This window comes from Neopsephotus bourkii, unplaced genomic scaffold (assembly GCF_033783945.1).
Source record: "Neopsephotus bourkii isolate Nb327-2 ecotype Australia unplaced genomic scaffold, CSIRO-AGI_Nbou_v1 NB_1500, whole genome shotgun sequence".
Taxonomy (NCBI): Eukaryota; Metazoa; Chordata; class Aves; order Psittaciformes; family Psittacidae; genus Neopsephotus; species Neopsephotus bourkii.
Genome location: NW_026901976.1, coordinates 554,509 through 574,797, shown reverse-complemented (window position 1 = coordinate 574,797; position 20,289 = coordinate 554,509). Strand labels below are relative to the sequence as shown.

General features: G+C 42.0%; 1 protein-coding gene across 2 annotated transcripts in view; it reads right to left on the bottom strand.

Moving 5' to 3' along the window:
• Positions 1 to 8,311: 8,311 nt before the first annotated feature.
• The window catches only part of DHRS3 (dehydrogenase/reductase 3), a 28,120-nt gene continuing 16,142 nt past the window's right edge, over positions 8,312 to 20,289 (bottom strand). For both annotated transcript variants that reach the window (XM_061369507.1, XM_061369508.1), the window contains exons 2-6: positions 12,365 to 12,508; positions 11,954 to 12,073; positions 11,176 to 11,414; positions 10,029 to 10,154; positions 8,312 to 8,849 (exon numbers count right to left, since the gene is read on the bottom strand). In XM_061369507.1, the coding sequence (XP_061225491.1) occupies positions 8,765 to 8,849; positions 10,029 to 10,154; positions 11,176 to 11,414; positions 11,954 to 12,073; positions 12,365 to 12,508 (714 nt within the window). In that variant the 3' untranslated portion in view covers positions 8,312 to 8,764. The remainder of the gene's footprint in view (positions 8,850 to 10,028; positions 10,155 to 11,175; positions 11,415 to 11,953; positions 12,074 to 12,364; positions 12,509 to 20,289) is intronic.

Genomic DNA, 20,289 nt, shown 5'->3' with positions numbered 1-20,289 from the left:
ATACAGGGCTTGCACTTCAATTATTCAGACTGATGGAAAAGGTTCACGTATCTTTATTTTCTATTGAGTACTGATCCATAAAATGCCAGTAGATCTATACTTTGATTCCTTGTCGCAGAAAGCAGGGATGTTGCACTTACACCTACCATTTGCACTCTCTGGACTTTTCATGCAGATACTGCCCATTTCAGCAAACCTTCCTGCTTTAACGGTTTGAATTACAGCTCATGATTCCTCCTTTAACCATAAAGTATTTTTCTGGGAAGCCACTATGTAAGAGTCATTCCCAGTTCAAACTCAGATGATGTAGGTGTTAAAAAGAATGTGCAGTTCTCAACTTGTTAGGTAGAAGTAATGCTGGCTTGCTGGAATTTTTGTACACTTCATGCTTTAAAGGAAGCTAATCTCAAAGATACTTAGGGCAGTTTGCAGTATTAACGCATGAGCAGGTGTGATGAACACCAGCACACACAAGTGAGACTGCTTGGAGGGAAGGCACAGGGATGAACAACCTGCATGAATGGCATTCTGGCTCAGAAAAAAATCTCAAAATACAGTCCTCCCCAACAGGAACAACTGGAAAAGACAGCCAAAATGCTGAAAAATGAAGGAATCAGCAAAAATCAGACCTAATATAAACCCAGCTAAAATGAACTCAGCATGGCTCCTGTGGCTCATTCAAAAGAACAAACACCTTGTCTTCTCTGGAAGTTCATTTACAAGAACTCAGTTCATTGAAGAAGATATGGTTCAGAGCGAGGTGTCCCTGCCCAAGGCAGGGGGGTTGGAACTTGATGATCTTATGGTCCTTTCCAACCCTAACTATTCTATGATTCTATGACAGGATATAACTTGTCTTTTATATGCTGTGAGGAGCCACTGGCAAACCTGACTGACAATATGAAGAGGTTTCAAAGGGAAATACTGAAGACTGCAATACTACCTACGAGATTGCATCATAGAAAACGTGACATCTCCAGCCAGAGAGCCTCAGTGCTCCTAAATAATGGGCTTAAGAACTTGACAGAATTAAGATTATTGTGAGGAGTAACTGCCTGAACTTAAAAACAAATTTTAGTTTTAACATAAGTAAATTTACAATTCTATAATTTGGCTGAACAGAGGGGATGTGTATTAGGAAACCTAGTTTTAACTGGAATGAAGACGCATCGACTCTATAGAATCATAGATTAGAATCATAGAATAGTTAGGGTTGGAAAGGACCTTAAGATCATCCAGTTCCAACCCCCCTGCCATGGGCAGGGACACCTCACACTAAACCATATCTTCCAAGGCTCTGTCCAACTTGGGCTTGAACACCGCCAGGGATGGAGCATTCACAACCTCCCTGGGCAACCCATTCCAGTGCCTCATCACTCTAACAGTAAAGAATGTCTTCCTTATATCCAATCTAAACTTCCCCTGCTTAAGTTTTAACCCATTACCCCTTGTCCTGTCACTGCAGTCCCTAAAGAAGAGTCCCTCCCCAGGGGGAAATGGGTAGGGTAACTATTTAAACCAAAGGGAAGTCAGAAGGCTCAATGCTATAACCCTGTAACGATGGAAGTTGGGCAGTCTATTGAAAGTTTAAACACAGTTGTTGGTACTCAACTTCTTTGGGTTTTGACATATGTAGCAACTTTTGCTGCAGGACATCCAACACTTCTTGTTCTCATTACTTGTCTGCTTCAGCATCAAGATCCCTCCTAAAGAAATTCAACACTGTGTTTCATTTGATGTTACACTCCAAAGTGTAAACCTCACACTATATTAAACCTCAGCTATGTCAACAGGACAATAGAGAAGCTGAATGTTTTAGGGTTCAAAGGTATTACAGTAGTTGATGTGGGTGAAGGAGGGATTTTTGCAATAGCATACAGTTGAGAAACATGTCAGATCACTAATACTGAATATTCAAGAATATTAGAATACTGAAAGTTACAGACTATTCAGCTGCTAAAGCACATGCACTGTTGCTTGCTGGTGTCTCTCTGCTGCCTTCTGCACAGCCCTTAGAAGAGTAGCAAACTATTGCCCAGCTCTGTAAGTATTCTCCATGAATTTGCAGCCCTAGTGGGAATCCAGAAAAGACCACAAGGTATTTTGTTGCTGGGGAAAAGAAAGACAAGGAATAGCTCACAGTTGTGATTGTTTAATCCTGTTGCTGATTTGAGTCAATCATATTCTTCTCACTTTATTTATTATTTCCCATAAACAAAATGTGGCCTAAGACCTCAAGGAATAAGCTAAGAGCTGCTGTAGCTTCTCTTTCTGGTATCTGAGCAAGTCTTCTCCATTCTCTAATGCTGAGACTGAAGAATTGCTCAGTTCTCTGATGGATTTTTTTTTTTTAATAAGCAATTATGTTTCTATATTCAACAGTTGAGTGATCAGGGACTTGTCACCTCTGCTCTTACTTGTAACATGCAGAGTTGCAGGGGGTGTAATGACCATGTGAGGGAACTGACTTCACTATGGCATGTCTGCCTGAAATCAGCATTCCCAGCAGCCTCAAGGAAGAGGACCCGTGTGTTCCACCACCGCTTGTTTTCCATTATGACCATTTCCATCTTCTGTTTATGTTCTTCTGAGATGAGCCCTTTTTATTATAAACTCTGATTTCATATGACAGCATTTTCATGTAGCTAAAATATTCCAGAAACTGTATCGCCCCTTCATTTGTTGCAGTCATTTCTCTGCACAAAGGCACTAACTGCAATGCACTGTCTCCTTTTCTTACAGCTAATGTTAACAGTGTAACGTGGCAGAGCAGTACCTGGGAACGCTCATCAGATCAAGAGCAATGCCCAAAGCAGAAGCATAATGTTGAAAAGGAAGATGAAGCAGCATGTTGGTTAACATATTCACAATGCCCAGTGTTTCCACAGAGAGGTTCAAGGGAAGGAACTAGTCAGGGTTGAAATCTAAGGCAGGACTTCTGGAAGTCACACAGGCTACTCTCAGACACTCTTAGGTGCCTGACCTCACTGCAATACTTGGTTCTGTACTGGCTATCATGTGTCATCTCATTCTTTAATCTGTGTTTTTCAAAAGCATCTCGTGGGACCACAAGTTTAAATCCATTTGTTCAATGCTTCTGTGTACTGCAGCTTTCCATGCCCTTCCTCTGTATCCAGTATCAGTGGCAAACTGCCTCAGAAGATCTGTAGGTAGTCAATTTTAGAAGCCAGGTCGCTTTCAGTCAGAAGTCAAAAGACTTATGACATGTCCAGATTTAAGGCATTGATATTCCAACAGTATTTCCTTCCAGTAATTCCACATGGCTTTGGGAATGAGGATGCTTGGGGAAGATGTCAAACAACTTTTCACTTTTGTATTCTTTTCATTATCGTTCGATTAATATAGACAGGGAAAATTCATGTCTAGGATGCTTGTCTGTGAAAAGCCTGAACAACACAGAGGCAACTCTTTCAGATAAATAAAATCTGAATTAAAAAAAAAAATGCTTTTGAATAAGAAAAAATCAGAAAACTGAAACACATCTACTTGGGAGCACTTGGTCAGCATGATTACTAACACAAACCAGAGAACCACATGTCCTTGTAATATCTGGGCATGATGGATGGCACACGAGAGCAAACAGTAACTGGCTACAAAGCTAGTGAACTGCTTTTTAGGGCATGATGACCCATAAGAATGAAGAGTAACAATGTGCTGCTTTTATAGACTTTGTATTTGGATGGAAATCACATGCCTCTAGCATTAGCTAACTGCAGGAGTATGAGGTGGCGTCTCACCACTGTCTGTTTAGGGCCATTGCACTCCCTCTAGAATTGCATCCATCCTCTGTTTTCTTATATGCTTACTCATGCTCAGCTCCAACTGGAGTGCTTTCTTCTCTCATTTAAGGAGGAACTGTTCTTTTCTAGATTTATGCACAAATCAACATACACATTTGCCTCGGGGGTTTTTCTGCATTAGTATGTGACAATGCCCATAGGAAAGGTGAGCATAAGGAACTATTAAGTTTGGACTCTGTGTCCCCAAGGGTGCAAAGATACAAATTGTTTCCTCAGAGGTCTGGGCTTTTCAGTTGTACCCAGTCCACGCAGTTTGTTTCTGCTAAAGCATTAGAGGCATCTGTTACAGAAGCAAAAGAGGGTGTTATGTGTCAAGATGACAGGAGCAGAGGAAACTCACTACCTGCCATGGTACTGGCAGCACTCAGGTCATCCATAAATAGTCTACAGGCTATGGGTAGCTCAGACCCATCAAAGCAGAGCCTGGTCTTCTCCTTCACACATTACCTTGATGATCTGACTCTCCTCAAGAATAAAGGGCTGTTTCTGTTGAAGCTGCCACTCCCTGAGAGGACTGAAGAAATGTACTGAGGTGATTTTAGTAAACTAGAGGGTGAGAAGAGGGGCAGTTTATCAGTCGAAAAGTGACCAAATTTCCAGCTTCCTGTAAGAAACAGTGGATAAAGGAGAATGATTAGCAGGGAGAAGACAAAGTTCTGCTTTTCTTCCTGTCATCTCAATGTTAGTTGCTGAAATCTGTGAGAGTCAGAAAGCCTCAGCAATCCTAAATCTGTCACTATTCACATCTCAAATTCTCCTTTAGAAAAGCACTCTAGCAAAGAGGATTCTGTTGACTAGAGAATGTAACTGCTGCTTGTGGCTGACAGGTTTTGCTCAGCCTCCAAACTCCAGCAGGGTGAGAAGCAATAACAGGTTGGAGGATCTTAGCACCAGGAAGGTGAGCAATACAAAGACAGCAGAGTATTCTGATTCTCGGAGCGGTTGGTTGGTTGGTGAAAATGCAAGATTACATTTGGCATAATCTTGCTTTACCCCCAAATTTATGAACAGGTTGCTGTCAAAAAAGTGGCCGTCACCAAGATTAAGTTTATTAAAGCTACATGAAGACATAAAACCAAAATAGATGATCCAAGGTCACTCTGTATTCTTTTCTCAACAGCTGCAGTTCAGCTCAAGGAAAGCATGAGGCCACATTAATGCCTGCTGCAAAAAGATGTATTCTCTTCAATATAAATGCACCCATTTACGCTTTGCCTGTACTGAGTCTGTGACTGGGTTTTTATGAGATTTGGCAACTGCAGCACTATCTGTTAATACCTGAAGGTGGGAGTGTTCAGGGAGTTGTCTGAAAGGAGATGGGATCATACCCACCCACACTTATTAACACCTTACATGAAAGTAAAACAAGTTCCTCTTTACAAACATCAGAATTGCTTGCCCAGGCACTTTCTGTGAAGTTCTCATCTTCAGGGCTTACTTCTTTTCTTCATCCTGATAAAACCAAGCTATCAGCAGGGATATGGCTGGAAGAGCCTTTTAAATTTCACCAAAGTTGCATAAGGGAACATGATTCTTGTGTTTTCCTCATTAAAACTAAAATACAAACTCACATGAGGAATCAGATTTACTTACATAGGACTCCTCCTCTCCCTGCCCTGCCTTGCTGATTCTGAAAAATACTTTGTATGAACACCAGCCTCTGAAAGCACCTCCTGGAACTTAAAAACCTTCCCATTAAAACATGGTCTTTGATGTCAGGAGAACGTACGTCCCAAAACAGCTAACATTTCTGTATAGTTCACATCTTAAACCAGCAGCAATCTCCTGAATAAAAATGATGGTAAGAGTTCTTCTACTTCCTCACAGATTGGAGCAAGTAAAACTAATTTCATATGAAACGTCAGTGACATGTTCCTACAGCTTCACCTAGACTCCTCCAGCAGGATAATAAATACATACCCAGATTTCAACTTACTCCAGAGTCTTTGTATGACATCTGGCTTCAAGATGGTGGCATGCAGAAGTGCAGTGATGACATAGGAAAACAGAAGTGAAAAAAACCTAGTGCAGTGGAAAGCAGGAGGCAGTGGAGAGAGCAGGGAAAACCAAAATTAAAGTAAGTCAAGGGGCGGAAATTCCTCTGAGAAGGCCTTAGGCTTCAAGAAAGCTTGTGGACATTTGTAGCACTTTGAAATTACCCAATACTAACCTTATGTGAAGGGGACACTAGACCTCAGCAGGCATTCCAGAGGAGCCTTTCTATAAAAAAACAAGTCTTCAAATGTATGCGTCCAGATTTGCAAGTAGCTCACTGAATGAAGAGCATTCTGTCTTGCAAAATTCACGAGAAATTCTCTTACACACCTCTTCCTTACTATTTGAAAAGCAAAGTCAATGTTTTCTCATTATTTTCTGTTTGCTGCATACCTCTCCCCCACTGTGACTGCTATTTGACCTGCTGTCCTCTCATAGACCCTGAGGGAAAGAGAGAGGGAAGTTTGTGCGCATGTGCATGAGAGGAGTGAGATGATGAGAGTCTCAGCTATGTTCTGACTTGTTTATATTCATTAGAAAGAAATCAACAGCACTTGGTATGTAAGACAACCTCTGATGATAGGGAACATCTTTTATGCAGGACAGGAAAAGAGCAGATTCATCCAAGGATTTGGGAACACGTGGGGACTTAATTTCAATGTGTGTACCAGCTTTTATCTGCCTTTTGCATTATGATATTATCAAATAATAGAATCTCAGCATAAAGGTTTAATTAAAGGAGGACTGCACCCTCTTTCACCAATTCTGTTTGCCCTTGCATCTACAAGTCTGGCACGCTTGTGATTAATGATAAACAAGTAAGGATTAGAGTGCAGGATAGGTGTGTCTGATCATCCCTTCCCAAGTGCCTTGTGATAAATATGGTACCTTCAGTATTCCTGGCAGATCTTGGAAGGGCTCTCCCCTCATTGTGCTTGTGTTTTCAATGAACTGAGTTTCTTCTCAAAAAATTGACAAAAAATAAAGCTGAAAGAATCTATGAGGGTGGGTGTCAAAATCACAGATCAAAGTTACTTTTCATCCTCTCCAGAGAGCCTCAGACATCTAGGAATTCAAACAAAACTCCACTGTAAGAAACATTTCCAAAGCTGGCACAGTGCTACAGCTTGTATGTTCTGCACTTAGAAGGGAAGCACTGACCCAGGCAGGAGAGCTCCTCAGAACACCCCCACAACCAGAGGGGCTTGTGTCAGTGGCACCTTGGGTGCTGTCTTCCTCTTGAACTGCTCAAGAAGATATATAGCTACTAGTTTTTAACATTCAATTCACATTGTTGCACCTAAATCACTGGTCTCCATTCTACATGGCAGAACCAAAGGAGTATTTCAACTACAGCTCACAGCTTTTCTGCTGTAAATCAGGTCTCTCAAAGGAAATTATATATTTGGGCATATGAAGGTTTTCCTCTTCTAAACTTTTGTACATAAGCTCTTACTTTCTGAAGAAATACTGCTTTCCCTTTCTAGAGCATGTTCCATTTGAATTTGCTGTGTTTTTGGCAAACATTTAGGTAGTCAGACTTACAACTTTGAGGTAGGGACACACTATAAATAGCTGCTTTTCAGGTCAGGTTTGAGATTATGCAGTTTGCCTCAGGTTACAGAGGACATTTACAGAAAAGCTTGAAATTCAACTCAGGAGCCTTAAATTCACTCCTTTAACCAGGTGGCCTTCCCTGAGGCACTCATTCAGGTGTTCTCCAGTTCGGCTTGCTGCTTCCTTGTATTGCAAATATATTAATTCCTCTTTCAGTAGTGTTCCAGCTACGTTACTGTGCCTCGTGCTGCACGCTGCATCTGGCACAGGAATGCAGTGTTGCTCTTACTAGGCTGTCAAAGAGAATGTATCACCACAAAAATAAATAATGTCTAGCTGCTTCTGGCATTTCAGTCCCAGCAGTATTTATCACTTCTGGCTGATCAGCGCCTGACTCAATGCCCCTAACAAACAATGGGTATAGTCCCCGTTGAATTCAATGTGCATTTAATCAGGTCTTTGCTAACTGTGCTTCCAAACTTCACATTTCATAAGGACTAAAGTACTGTCTCTTTTGTTTTTAGACCATTATTCCACTTACTTCACTGTTCAGATTCAAACAATGGATTTTCTTCTGCATGGATTATGTCAGTGAATGTATGTTTGTATAAGCAGACTCTAGTTTTAGTTCTAGATTTAGTTCCTCCCCAGTGTGATACTGCCTACCTGCATGGCAATCTGGGATTAAAGCTGAAAATATATATGTATTTTATCATAAATGAACAAAGATATCCAGAAAGACAATTAAATTTCATAGATGAGTTCAGTGACAGAAAGAATCTTCCACTATTCAAACTGTCTGCTCTTTTGACTGAGCATTCCCCTCCAGACTTCTCAGGTGAAGTAAGACATTGTCCCACAGTTTGTTCCTTCCCTGATGTGACTTGGGAACAGCTTCATGAAGGGATGTAAAGTGAAGGAGAGGAAGGAACCTTCCATTAAATGTCCATAACTTTTAGTTCTTCAAAGTATTTTTTAAGTTCCTCATTGAAAAAGCTGAAATGAAACCAGAAGCAGTTTGTAATCACAGCTCCTCTGAAGAGGGCAGAAAGAACGCATGGGGTGTAATGTGCTGAAACAGCCTAGAGACACTTGAGAAACAAAAATTACATCTTAAAACTATGAGTAGATTTAACAATTGAACTCTAAAGAATTAACCATCATACAAACAGTTCACACTTTTTGTTTTTCTTTCCAAGGGTCCATAGTCTAGTTATTCAATCTTGTGCAAAGGTCATGTTACTATGGATATGACCTGCAAGAAATGTGTTGCCTCAGAGCAGCGCAAGTCACATGAACAGGCTGAAAGCCAAGACTGCTGATTCACAGCCTTGTCAGGATTTTCATGCTTGTGCTGGTTCCACTGAAGAACAGTCCTTGCACCATTAAGTCTATGTTCGTCCTTTGAAAGTATTCATGCAGGTGTAGCTCCCAGAAAACTTGTGGATTTCTTCGAGTGCTGCCTGAGGGAGAATGCTGCAGTAGAAGCAGAAAGAAAATAAGCAGACCAGACAATCAAACCTCTTAGTCTGTTCTAGTAAGAGGGTATGTAAATATGCATTTATGTACACACTTACATAAGCATACATATTCTCAAAATGAACCATTGAGGGTGCACAGACAAAACATGTCAGTATCCTGCTGTTGAGTAGGTCTAAAGGGAGAAAGTTACATCAAATTGCTCTTTCTCTATAGAAATATTTATCAAAAAAGGACTTTAAAAACTGCAAATTGGAAGATACCATCATGTTTTATTCCTCCCACTTCTGTGGGAAGGACTCTCAAATACACAGATTTAACCTGAGTGCTTTGGTTAACCTGCCATCTGTTTGTGCTAGGCATGTGCCCTCATTATCGTGAGGCATGGATATAGATCTATCTGATTCCTGACAACTACTGTAAAGGAAAATGGATTATTAATTCTTACATTACAGGAGAAGGAGAACGGCCTTTTTTTAACCTGTGGAACTTCTGGGAACTTTTGAGAGTATCACAGAGCAAAGCATTTATTTTGAATTATTTTTCTTTTTTGCAATGCAGTATTGTAACTATTTTCCACAGAAATCTCGTGACCTTGTTTCAGTTCCTGACTGAAGCAGGTTTTCCAAAGGCTTTAATGGAAATTCTCATGGAAAAACAATGTTAAATGTCCTTTCTCTTTAGTTGTTTCAGGATATGAAGTTATGACTTTCTTTCCTTGGGGACTTTAAAATTCCTGTCCTAATCATACACAAAATACTTCTTTTAACAGTTTGATTGCTTTAGCACAAGGAAATACAGCTGTGATGTACATACCTTGTTGCGCAGAAATCCTTTACAACACAGAGCCTGGAGCCCAAACAGTGGCTTACTAAATCCAAATCAGCTCCATGCATATGTTAATTGTTAAGAAATTTTCTAGATACAAATGCTAATTCAGACCTCAGGAATCCAAATTTGGGGAGTGAAACTTGTTTCATAAAAGGGTCATATCTAGGCAAAACATCTATGAAGGGAATCTCAAGAAGTTTTTGCTTCTATGTCTTTCTTGGGAAGGGACAGGCAAATCTGACCCTAGAGATTGGGTTACAGCCAAACTGCTTGACAGACATAGAGGGACTGTGAGCCAGTCTTGCCAAATTGGTGAGGCTATTGCTGGGCAAAGGAAATATTTACCTCTTTAGGATGACAAGAACATGCATTGTCCACGGAAGGAGCAGGAATGCTTGATTCATCTGAACTGCTTCTACTGTCCTCCTAGCCACTGTCTCTGGCTTGAGAGGAGGAAAAAGGTTAGGGAACCTAAGTAAATAAAGTAAAAAATAAAATAATTATTTGTTAACCAACCTCCTGCTTTAAGATATCACTGTCCAAGTCCTGTTACTCACTAAGCTGTCGCTGGTTTCTGGTGCTAAAACATGCCCCAAAGCAGGCTGGAAGAAGCAGAAAGCTCCAGTTTCAGCCAGAATGCTGGAAGCAGAAAGCCCAGTTCCAACCAGTACTGCTGGTTTAACTAAATGTTACAAATGTACATGTTGGTGCCTTCAGGAAGAAGTGGCAGAGTGTGCTCAGAACCTTGATTCAGGGATTTTCTTAAACTGCATGCAAACTAATCCCAAAATGCTGTCATTTCAGTGTTGTTTTTCCTCTTCCTCTCTATTGCTCTTTGCTTGATTCATATTCTTGACAGGTGAAAGGCATTGCCTTTAATACCAAACAGAAGGCTTTTCCCAGCTCCAGCAATAGATTAACACTGCAGATTTTCTTGTCTAAGAGAACACTAGCACTAACTATATTAATAAGTTACTTTGTCCATTGTAAAAGATTAATTTAGTCAGCTTTTAGTCTTTGAATTTAGCTTGTTCTCTTAGACTGAGGTTGAAAGGAGGCACTGGCAGCTTTACTTCATGTACTGGCTGTCATTCCTTTCAGTGGAAAGAATTAAGTATTTCAATGAATAAAGAAGGAAATTGTACTGTTAATTCTCAAGTAATATGTAGACTGCGCCTCTTAAATGACCTCAGCTTTCAGATTACCTCCCTTCCCTCTGTGGTGACTGCATATGGCCTAAATACACTCAGGGAAAATAACTTTCAGCTTTCTATGCAGAAGCAAATGTCTCACTTGGTAAGGCAGGCTGTGTGAATATACCAGCAACCAAAGGAACCAGTCTGATGAGTCCCTGCTGGCCTAGAGTGACCCTCTGTTTGCAGGCAGCCAAATGAGACATCAAATTCTCTTAACTAAATAAAGCATTAATTAGGAGTGTATTGTGATGATTCATTTAAGATGAGATGCTTTATTCTAGTTCCCCTTGACTGACCTGATTCTCATGCCCTGAAACATCTCTGTGCTGGTGTGGAAGGGCAGGACTGTTGTGGCATTCACTCCAGGGCAGTCGAGCAGCCCTAAGGTCAGGCTCTCCATAAAGGCAAAGGATGAGGCTTTGGAGGTGCAATAGTCAATGGCACCAGGGATGGCTGACAAGGCCAGGACAGAGCTCAGGCAAACAATGTGTCCCTTCTGCAACTCCAGCATCCTTGGCAGGAATGCTTTGGTGGTCTGAAGAACAACAGTGTTAAAAAAAGAAAAAAGTTTGTTCAGCAGAGATGCAACAAAAATAAGAGTCACTTAAAAAAAAATATAAGGTGACACAGAAACAACACATTGTGCTGTTTACTATGCTAGGGAAGAGTGGGACGGGACCTTGTTGCTTTGTCATTCTCTGAGATTATAAACAGGCACAGTTTGTATAGAAACAAAACAAAATCTCTCTCCTCTGATGGTCCACAGGCGTCTCTGTACAGAGCACTATCCTCTGAGAGCTCAGGCTTTCCCAAAAGAAATCAGACGTTTTACTGGAAATCACAGAATGGGGCTACAAGAACATCAAATACTGTTACTACCGGGAAAAATCAAATTTTTAGACTTTTTTTTCCCTTGGCTTTTCCCCTCACATTGTTTTTTCTGTCTCCTTTTCACAACAGGCTCATTTTAACAAGCATTGTTTAAAAAGAGCTAGTAACAGCCAAGTTTTTGCTGGCTCCTGCCACTCACTCCCAATTCCGAATGCATGTGATTGCTACAAGAGCTCCTCTTACCCAGAACTGTCCCAGGGTGTTTATATGTTGTGATTTGAGCAGTGCATCATCATCACTGTCCATCAGGCTCTTCCCATGGACCACAGCAGCATTGTTCACCAGGATAGTGATATCACCCACCTGCAAAAAAAAACAAATTCCTTGTTACAACTAATATCTGTCCTTGTGAGCTGGCAGTCACCACTAGATCTCAGTATCTATTATTACCTAAATATGTTATTATTTTCCTAGCTTTTGACATTCTTGCTTATAGGGCTTGTAATCACTTAGAACAGGTAGCTGGACTCTATACAACACAATCTGGATGGTCACCCCTCTTTTTTTCCCAATTTGCCCATCTATTTGTTTCCTTATCAATCAGAGTCATTACTCAGTGCTGTCCACAAACAGTGCTTCTACACAGACACCAACCTTCTCCCGCACAGCTTTGGCCTGCCGATAGACCTCCTCTCGATTTCCTACATCACAGATGAAATAATGGCATTCTGTCCCCATCATCCTGATTTCCTCTGTGGTCTCCTTCAGGCATTTCTCAGTTCGACCCCACAGGATGATCTGCAGCGAGAAACTTTTGTTAGAGTCAAACTGCTTCTGCTTCAAATCTAAAATAATTAAAACATGCTTCCTAACTTCAACAATTTGATGAATATCTTTGTTGCGTTTTCACTGCCAGCCCTTTGCATTGTTTCATTTAGAACTAACAATGATTTCCTATTACATGGGGATGGGACTTGAGTATCTTGGAGGTAGCTGTATCCTAGTGCTGATACACTATTTGCAGGTTCTTTACAAGCAATACAACATGCCACATCTTTAGCCTGACATGACAAATCTATGAAACAGTTGGCGAATTTTCTGTATCACAGAATTTCAAATCTATCCCTGATTTTGCTATACACACACAAAGATAAATTTCTTCTAAAATCCCAGACCTTCCTATATATCTGGTATGTCATCTGCTTCTTGTTCTACATTTGGAGACAGCATCTGCTCTGCAGTAAAAGATGTTTTTTCAGCATATCATCTGTAACTGTTTGCAGTGCTGTCTGCAGGCTGGTGTCCTAACTGCAGTTCAAACAAGAGATTCATCCTAATACATCTGAAGTGAGAAATTTCAAGCACAAATTTATTTTGCAACTAATATATGCAAGATCCCTCTTGCCACTCCCATTTAACACAGGAAAGATGTTACAATACTGCTTGTATACAAAGAACAACTGTGAATATCCATAGAAACAAAACATTTGGTGCTTCCAGCACTGTATTTCAAACATTCATCTACCGATAAAAAGATTCAACCAAAACATTTTTTCCTGGTATATAACCTTCTATTTTTTTTTAAGGTTACTCACTTGGGTTCTCAACCCTTTCCTAAATGAGTTAAATTCATAACTTAATATAAATCAGTATTACAAATAATAACTTAATCCCATTTATAAGTCATTGCCACATCTGTGAACATAAACACACACAGACTGATACAGTTATAGTCTCGAAATCACCAGAGGGCCAATGAGTTGGTTAACTAGGAACTTCAGAGCATGTATAAATACGCCAGAGCCCCTTCATGGGAAATCCTTTCTCAGGTGAAGTAATTTTCAAGGAAAAGCCCATTAAAAACCTTCAAAACTGCAGGAAAACATCTGGCTAAAAATGGAGCTTGTGTACTGGCCTGTCCTCGAAAGCCTCAGCACATCACCCGCAGCTATCAGGCTTTGGCATCTGCACAGAGCTTGTAAAACCAATGGCTATTTACTCACTGCTGAACTCAGGGCTAGACTGGGGGATAATTCTTATGCCTACTCTGCAGACTTGACAGGAAACCAAGAACATGTGAGAAATTTCACAAGCTTTCAGGAAATATTTACAAAATACCATTCAGCTACAAGCACACACATACTTGCTCTCTCTTTCACAACCTACACCTCTGTTGGAAAGGGAAGAAAAAAACGTTACAAAATGTCAACCTTAAGCATCAAGTCTGATGCCTACTCTGAATTTGCAACAGGGTGAACTTCAGCCTCTTAGGACTGGATCAGTCAAATGAGACAGTAAAAAATGAACTGACAAGTTGAAGAGTGATGTAAGGTAGGAGAGGAAGAGAAAGAGAATTAATGTGGCAGACAAGGCCAGATTGGACAGACATGGGCGACATGGTCTAGTGTGAGGCATCCCTGCCCATGGCAGGGGGTTGGAACTGGACGATCTTAACGTCCTTTCCAACCCAAACCATCCTATGCTTCTATGATTTTATGACAAGGGGAATAAGGCAACAAACAGGCCTCACATACCCAGCACTCCAGGTTTCCCACTGCTATTGCAAAATAAAAAGTAGATCCTTCACTCTTCACTTTAATCTGTTTCAAACATCCACACAGCCTCCTATTCCCAAGAGCTGCCACTGATGCACCAGATGTCAGGAAAGATACATGGAAGAATCGTAAGCAAAGGACGACCTGTCAAAGGAACATCTGTCTGTGATGTAACTCTCGGACATAACATTTTTTATGTCCCAACAGTTACTTTGGGACCTTTAATATCCTACAGGCAAGTCTTGCGAAGTGACCCCATTAAAATCTGGGCCTTCTGGGGAAGACAGAATTTGCTGGTTCTCCTGCTGACAGCATTAACTTCAGCAGTGATTCTTTTTCTGTGGGAAGTTTTTGTGTCCTTGATATTGTTCACACTCGGCTGAAAGCTTCAGCCTGAGTAAGAAAAAAGCAGCAAATAAAAGGACATTCTTTTGTGAAAGGGGAAAGTTCCCCAATGAGACAAGAGGTTTCCTGCCGTCACTGCTGCTACTTTTTACAGATGGATAAAACTCAGAACTCAATACAACCTGCTTTTGGTCCAAATTCAAGCGTGACTGTTCCTACAAGACATATAAGACTTTTTATTTCTCTCTGACATCTCGCCAAATTAAATTGGCAAGGGCTTCCCTCTGGCCTCTGAGGATATCACATCTTACAGAGAGACAAGACTTTTAGTTGCTGCATTAGCCTCCTAATTGAGGTTTCTGTTGCTCCTGATCTCTGTCTTTACAGAAGGCTTTGTCTTAGTGTTCCTGTGTAGGCAATACTTGTCTCCTCTTGCCTGCAGCAGTTTCACCAAGGCTCTCCTAGGTCTACTACTGTGGCCTGAGATTTCCTACAAACCTCCCTGCTCTCCTGAATTCATCTCCTTCTGCAAAACCTGCTATTAGGTGAGTTGCTGCTTATGAGTTGGAACTCAGAAGTCTGGGTTATTTGTAACATTCTTACTAAATTAAGAGTCAGGAATAATTGTGCATGGTCCCAATGCTCCTTGAACAAACCCTTCTGCTCACTGGAGGCTTCGGCCTGGAGCGAATGACTTACAGACACAGAAACTCCTGCTTGGGACAGAGGAAAATGCAGAGAAATAAAAGAGAAAGGAGACACGGTGTTCCTCATTACACAGCCTGTCAGGATGTTGCACAGCCACCCATTCACGGTTAATTTAATGGTGGATAGAGGAATATTTAATTTGTGTTTCGGACAAGTTCTTGGACAGACAGTTTTCCGTCCTGGAAGGAATCCAGCCCCCATTTCTTCTCCCCGTTGAGCTCTCATCATACTGTCCTGCCAGCCCCTCCCTACCACACTAGACACGCTCTCCTTTCAGAGAGTTACTGACCAGAAAATTGCAGAGGGCAGGAGCCCGGGGAGGTGGTTTAATCCCCGTGGCAGCTCCTGGAGGCTCCCTGCCCGCTGGTTACCCCTGGGTGACCCGGGTGGTTGGCAGCCAGGGAGGCAGGTGGAAAGTTACAGCAATCCCTTGTGCTAGGGCTGTGATGAGAGCGGGGCAGCAGCAGGGCAGGCGTCTTCCTACTGTCGGGTGTAGGAAAGCAGAGATTTATGATGACAGAGGAGCTTAGCATGGCCTCCTCATCATTAACTTGAAAGTAGGCAAGGGCTGTGACATCACAGCTTAGTGCAGATTTTCCCAGGATTTATTAATGAGTGAAGTTTTGCAAACCAAACCTTATCTCTAGATCTTCTCCCCATTGGCAAGTCACAGAGCTCCTTATCTGGCTTTAGAAAAATCATTTCAGCTGGAGTGGCAGGCTCTGTAGACACTGCATCCTTTGCTCCCGGAGGAGTCGTTTGACTTTGGACTTAATCTGCTAATGAGACATGCCCGGAGGTCGGAGGGGAGTGGAAAGGAAGGTTTTAGCTGCTGCTGCACTAAGGGAAGGCTTTCTAAGAGAGGCCTGCGCTGGCTCCTGGCCAAAAACCCCAACCATGACTGTAGGTTTAAATCCTGATTTGCACTGTAATAGAAGAGTTATGCTTTTGACTGGCCACAAAATCAGATAAAGCCACTAATTTATATAAACAGGTCTAGATTGAAGCTACTATCAACCACAATATACACACATGATCTATGCTTCCAGAGTCTTAAGTATATTACTGGTGCCGGAGATGAGGTTAGAGCTAATTTTACATCATTTACAAGGCTATTTAACTTGCTTGGTCTGATTTTATTGCTAGCACAATTCATGAGCAGCAGCAAAGGAATGTTGCCCTTTTACATCGTCAATTAATTTGGGGCTGTATCTTCAGGAAACCTGCTGTGCTTAGAACTTACCCCTCCAGTGAACTACACCAGTACTGGAAAGGTGTCCCGCAACAAAAACATGTCTCAGACTGAACATGTGCCATTTCTTGATACTCTCCTTAGATTATCTGGGTTGTATTTTAGTAGGGACTTGTTCCCTCTTAGTCTTTTCCAACACAACAACATGTGTTGTGAATAGCAGATAAAAACTTCCATTCCAAAAGCTTGCTCAGTTTATGATTCATGAAGCAAATCTCTGTATCAATGTGGAGACACTGAAAGATGAAAGCGCTGCAGAGGGACACTGCAGTGCCCTTCCTGCCTGCTCACAGTATTGCTGCCACCACAAATCAAGCACAACTCCTAGCCACGGATCAGCTGAGATAAGTAGCTGGTAGGTCAACACATTTCATTCCCCCTTTCAGCCTCCTTCCTAGTCCAGTGAAACAAAAGTTGCTGTGTTTGAGCTGATACCTGGAATTGCACAGCCACCTCAGCCACCTTTGTTCATACAGAGCACCCTTCTGCACCCAGAAAGTTCCTGCATGCTTTTAGGAAGTACAAAGTGGAGATAATCCACTGAAGTATGCCAGTCTTACTCCATGTATTTAGAAAGCCTGGTGGTACCAACTCCCAGTTGGTCCTCTGAAGAAATGCATTCCAGTGTATCCCATAATCCTGGCTGGGTTTTGCATAGGGTTAGAAAAGCCTCAGAATCATTTATGTGTTTTGCCTGTCAGTGGCATGAGGGTTTTCTCCTCCACCCCTTCTCCTCTCTTGCCCCCAGGGCAAAGCCAGACAAGTTCTGTCAGGAGCTGGGCATGGGAGAGGCCTGAAGAGAGATGGGTGGAAGAGTGAAAGGTGTGGCCATGCAGTGTGAAACATCAGCCTTTGCTTTGGAAAGGAGAAAAGAACCTGAGGATGCCTGAAGTAGGTAGGTCAAAATAGTGAAACTTGCATAAAAGTGAGCAAACAAAGCAGGACGGTGGCAAAATCTTCCCACTTCCCACATTGGAAAGGGAATATCAAAGCTCCAAGGAATGGGGATAAGGAGTTTACAGGTAGGCCTGGGGGAATCAGGAGAGTAAACCTGTTCTACCCACAAGCTTTTCTAGGTTAGTCTTTAGAGGCTGTAAAAACATTAGACTATAATAACTGAATTTAAACTTAATCTTGTCACCATGGTAAACACAAAACACAGACTTCATTATAAACTGCTCTGAGTTCAGGCCAGGAGTAGTTTTTAAGAGAGAAGTGTTAAAAAATTACTGTTAGTATACAGTAATGAGATTAAAAGTTAAGTCTAAAGACACTTCAGAAAGTGAGTAGAAGCGTGAATTCCAATTCCTTTAGTCTAGAGTCATACCTTTTATTACATTATATGTTGATTTAGCACTCAATGGAATTAACATTATTCACCTAAACCACACACAGATCCATTTGTAGCCCGGCCACCTCTTTCTTCCTCTGAAGGAAACAAAACAGCACCTAAAAATCAGCAAAGTATGTGAACACCTGCCTGCTCTTCAACAGAGACCTTCCTTCGAAAGAAAATGTGTAATTTGCTGTCTGCATAGAGGTATTTAAGCGCAGCTCCCCCTAAAGAAGCGAACAAATGCCTACTGTTCTCACAGTCAGGACTATTTAAGGACAGGTGGCCCCATGCTGACTTTTTTCCAGTGGTTTTTCCAATTACTTTCGTCTGCAACATGAACTGGGACTCCAGACTGCCTTGGGAGCAACACTTCCCAGCTCTGTTGTGTAGAGCAGTTGAGGAAGGGGCAGGGTGAGGGGTTGTTTGCAAGAAGAGGTCACGCAGGAGTCAGCCTTTGCAATCCTATTAACGCTGGGACAGGGTCAAATGGAGTGCACGTTCCAACCAGAGCACCAAGTGGCCACAAGCTGTCACCCTGCAAAGGGTCCTGGAAGCTTTTGTGGGAAAAAAAAGAGACAGATTTTTAATGGTGAATGTCTGCCACAGCACGTGTTGGAACCGGCCTCTGCGCCAGGGAACCAGAGCACACAAAGAAACACCCAGCCACAAAATCCTCTGCTACAAAGCAGAAAGAAGTGGCCTATCTGGGGGATGGGGAGAGGGGTAAGGTTTTTCAAGCTGCATATTTGAGGTAAGGCTTTGTAGATATCTACCAAAAGAAATACAATACTCCACCCTGTAAAAATAACTAGTGTGCAGCCACCTCCGTTTGCTTGGCATGCCATCGAAATAACCCACTTCCATATGAAAATGTCCACAGAGATCTCAGGAAATTGTGGGGAGGGTAAATATGCAGGTGCAGAAAGGCCTTTTGTACTGCAAGCACAGCAGACAGGATGAAGGGATAGAGAGCCAGTAAATAACATTTCAAAGGGGAAAAACAGAAATAGCTGGATCTCTGTAACAGAAATGCCAAGATCCAACAGGGTAGAAGGTTTGCACATTTCAAACGCAGCAGAAGGTTTGCACATTTTCCTTCCAAAACCCTGCATTATTATTTTTACTTACTGCATACACTTCTCAGGGTAACTGGTTCATAACACAGGGAACGTTAAATGTTCACGTAATACAGTTAAACATTTACTAGGACAGAAAGTTATGTTGACAATGAACTGTAAGAGTGTTTGTTTTTGTAGAGCTAAAAACAATCAGAAGTTTAGATCACAGGGTAATGTTAGAGGTAAAGGGACGTGTGAAATTAAAAATGTGGATCCAACGCAGTGTTATTTCCATCACCTGAGTGGGTGAAAATAACTCCTAAAATTGCCTGGTTCAGCCAAAAGTGAACTGAAAACTGCTGCTTCTTAACTAACCAAATGGAAAAATCAGACCTAACGTAACTTTATGGAAAAGACCCTCTGTCTTTACTCCTGCAGACTCTCCCCGGGGCCCCAGATTCCTATTGCCCCAGAAGGAGTCAGGACAAAGGGTAAGTTTGCTTTGGTAGATGAGGATTGGGTTAGGGATCAGCTATGCAATCTGGACATCTATAAATCGATGGGTCCGGATGGAATGCACCCACGGGTGCTGAGGGGGCTGGCGGAGGTCATTGCTAGGCCACTCTTCATCATCTTTGGTAAGTCGTGGGAAACGGGAGAGGTGCCTGAGGATTGGAGGATGGCAAGTGTCACACCAGTCTATAAGAAGGGCAAGAAGGAGGACCTGGGTAATTATGGACCGGTCAGCCTTACCTCTGTCCCTGGAAAGGTGATGGAACAACTTCTTCTTGACTCCATTTCTAGGCATATCAAGGATGAGGGGGTTATTAACAACAGCCAACATGGTTTTATGAGGGGGAAGTCATGTTTGACCAACCTTATAGCCTTCTATGAGGAAGTGACTAGGTGGAGGGATGATGGTAGAGCAGTAGATGTGTTTTTTCTTGATTTCAGTAAGGCATCTGATACTGTCTCCCACAGCATCCTCATAGATAAGCTAAGGAAGTGTGGGCTTGATGATCAGGTAGTGAGGTGGATCAAGAACTGGTTGGAAGGAAGAAGGCAGAGAGTTGTGGTCAATGGGGCAGAATCTAGCTGGAGGTCTGTGACTAGTGGAGTGCCTCAGGGGTCGGTGCTGGGACCAGTGCTGTTTAATATTTTCATCAACGACCTGGATGAGGGAACCGAGTGTACTCTCAGCAAGTTCGCTGATGACACTAAACTGGGAGGAGTGGCTGACACACCAGAAGGCTGTGCTGCCATTCAGCAAGACCTGGACAGGCTGGAGAGTTGGGCGGGGAGAAATTTGATGAAATTCAACAAGG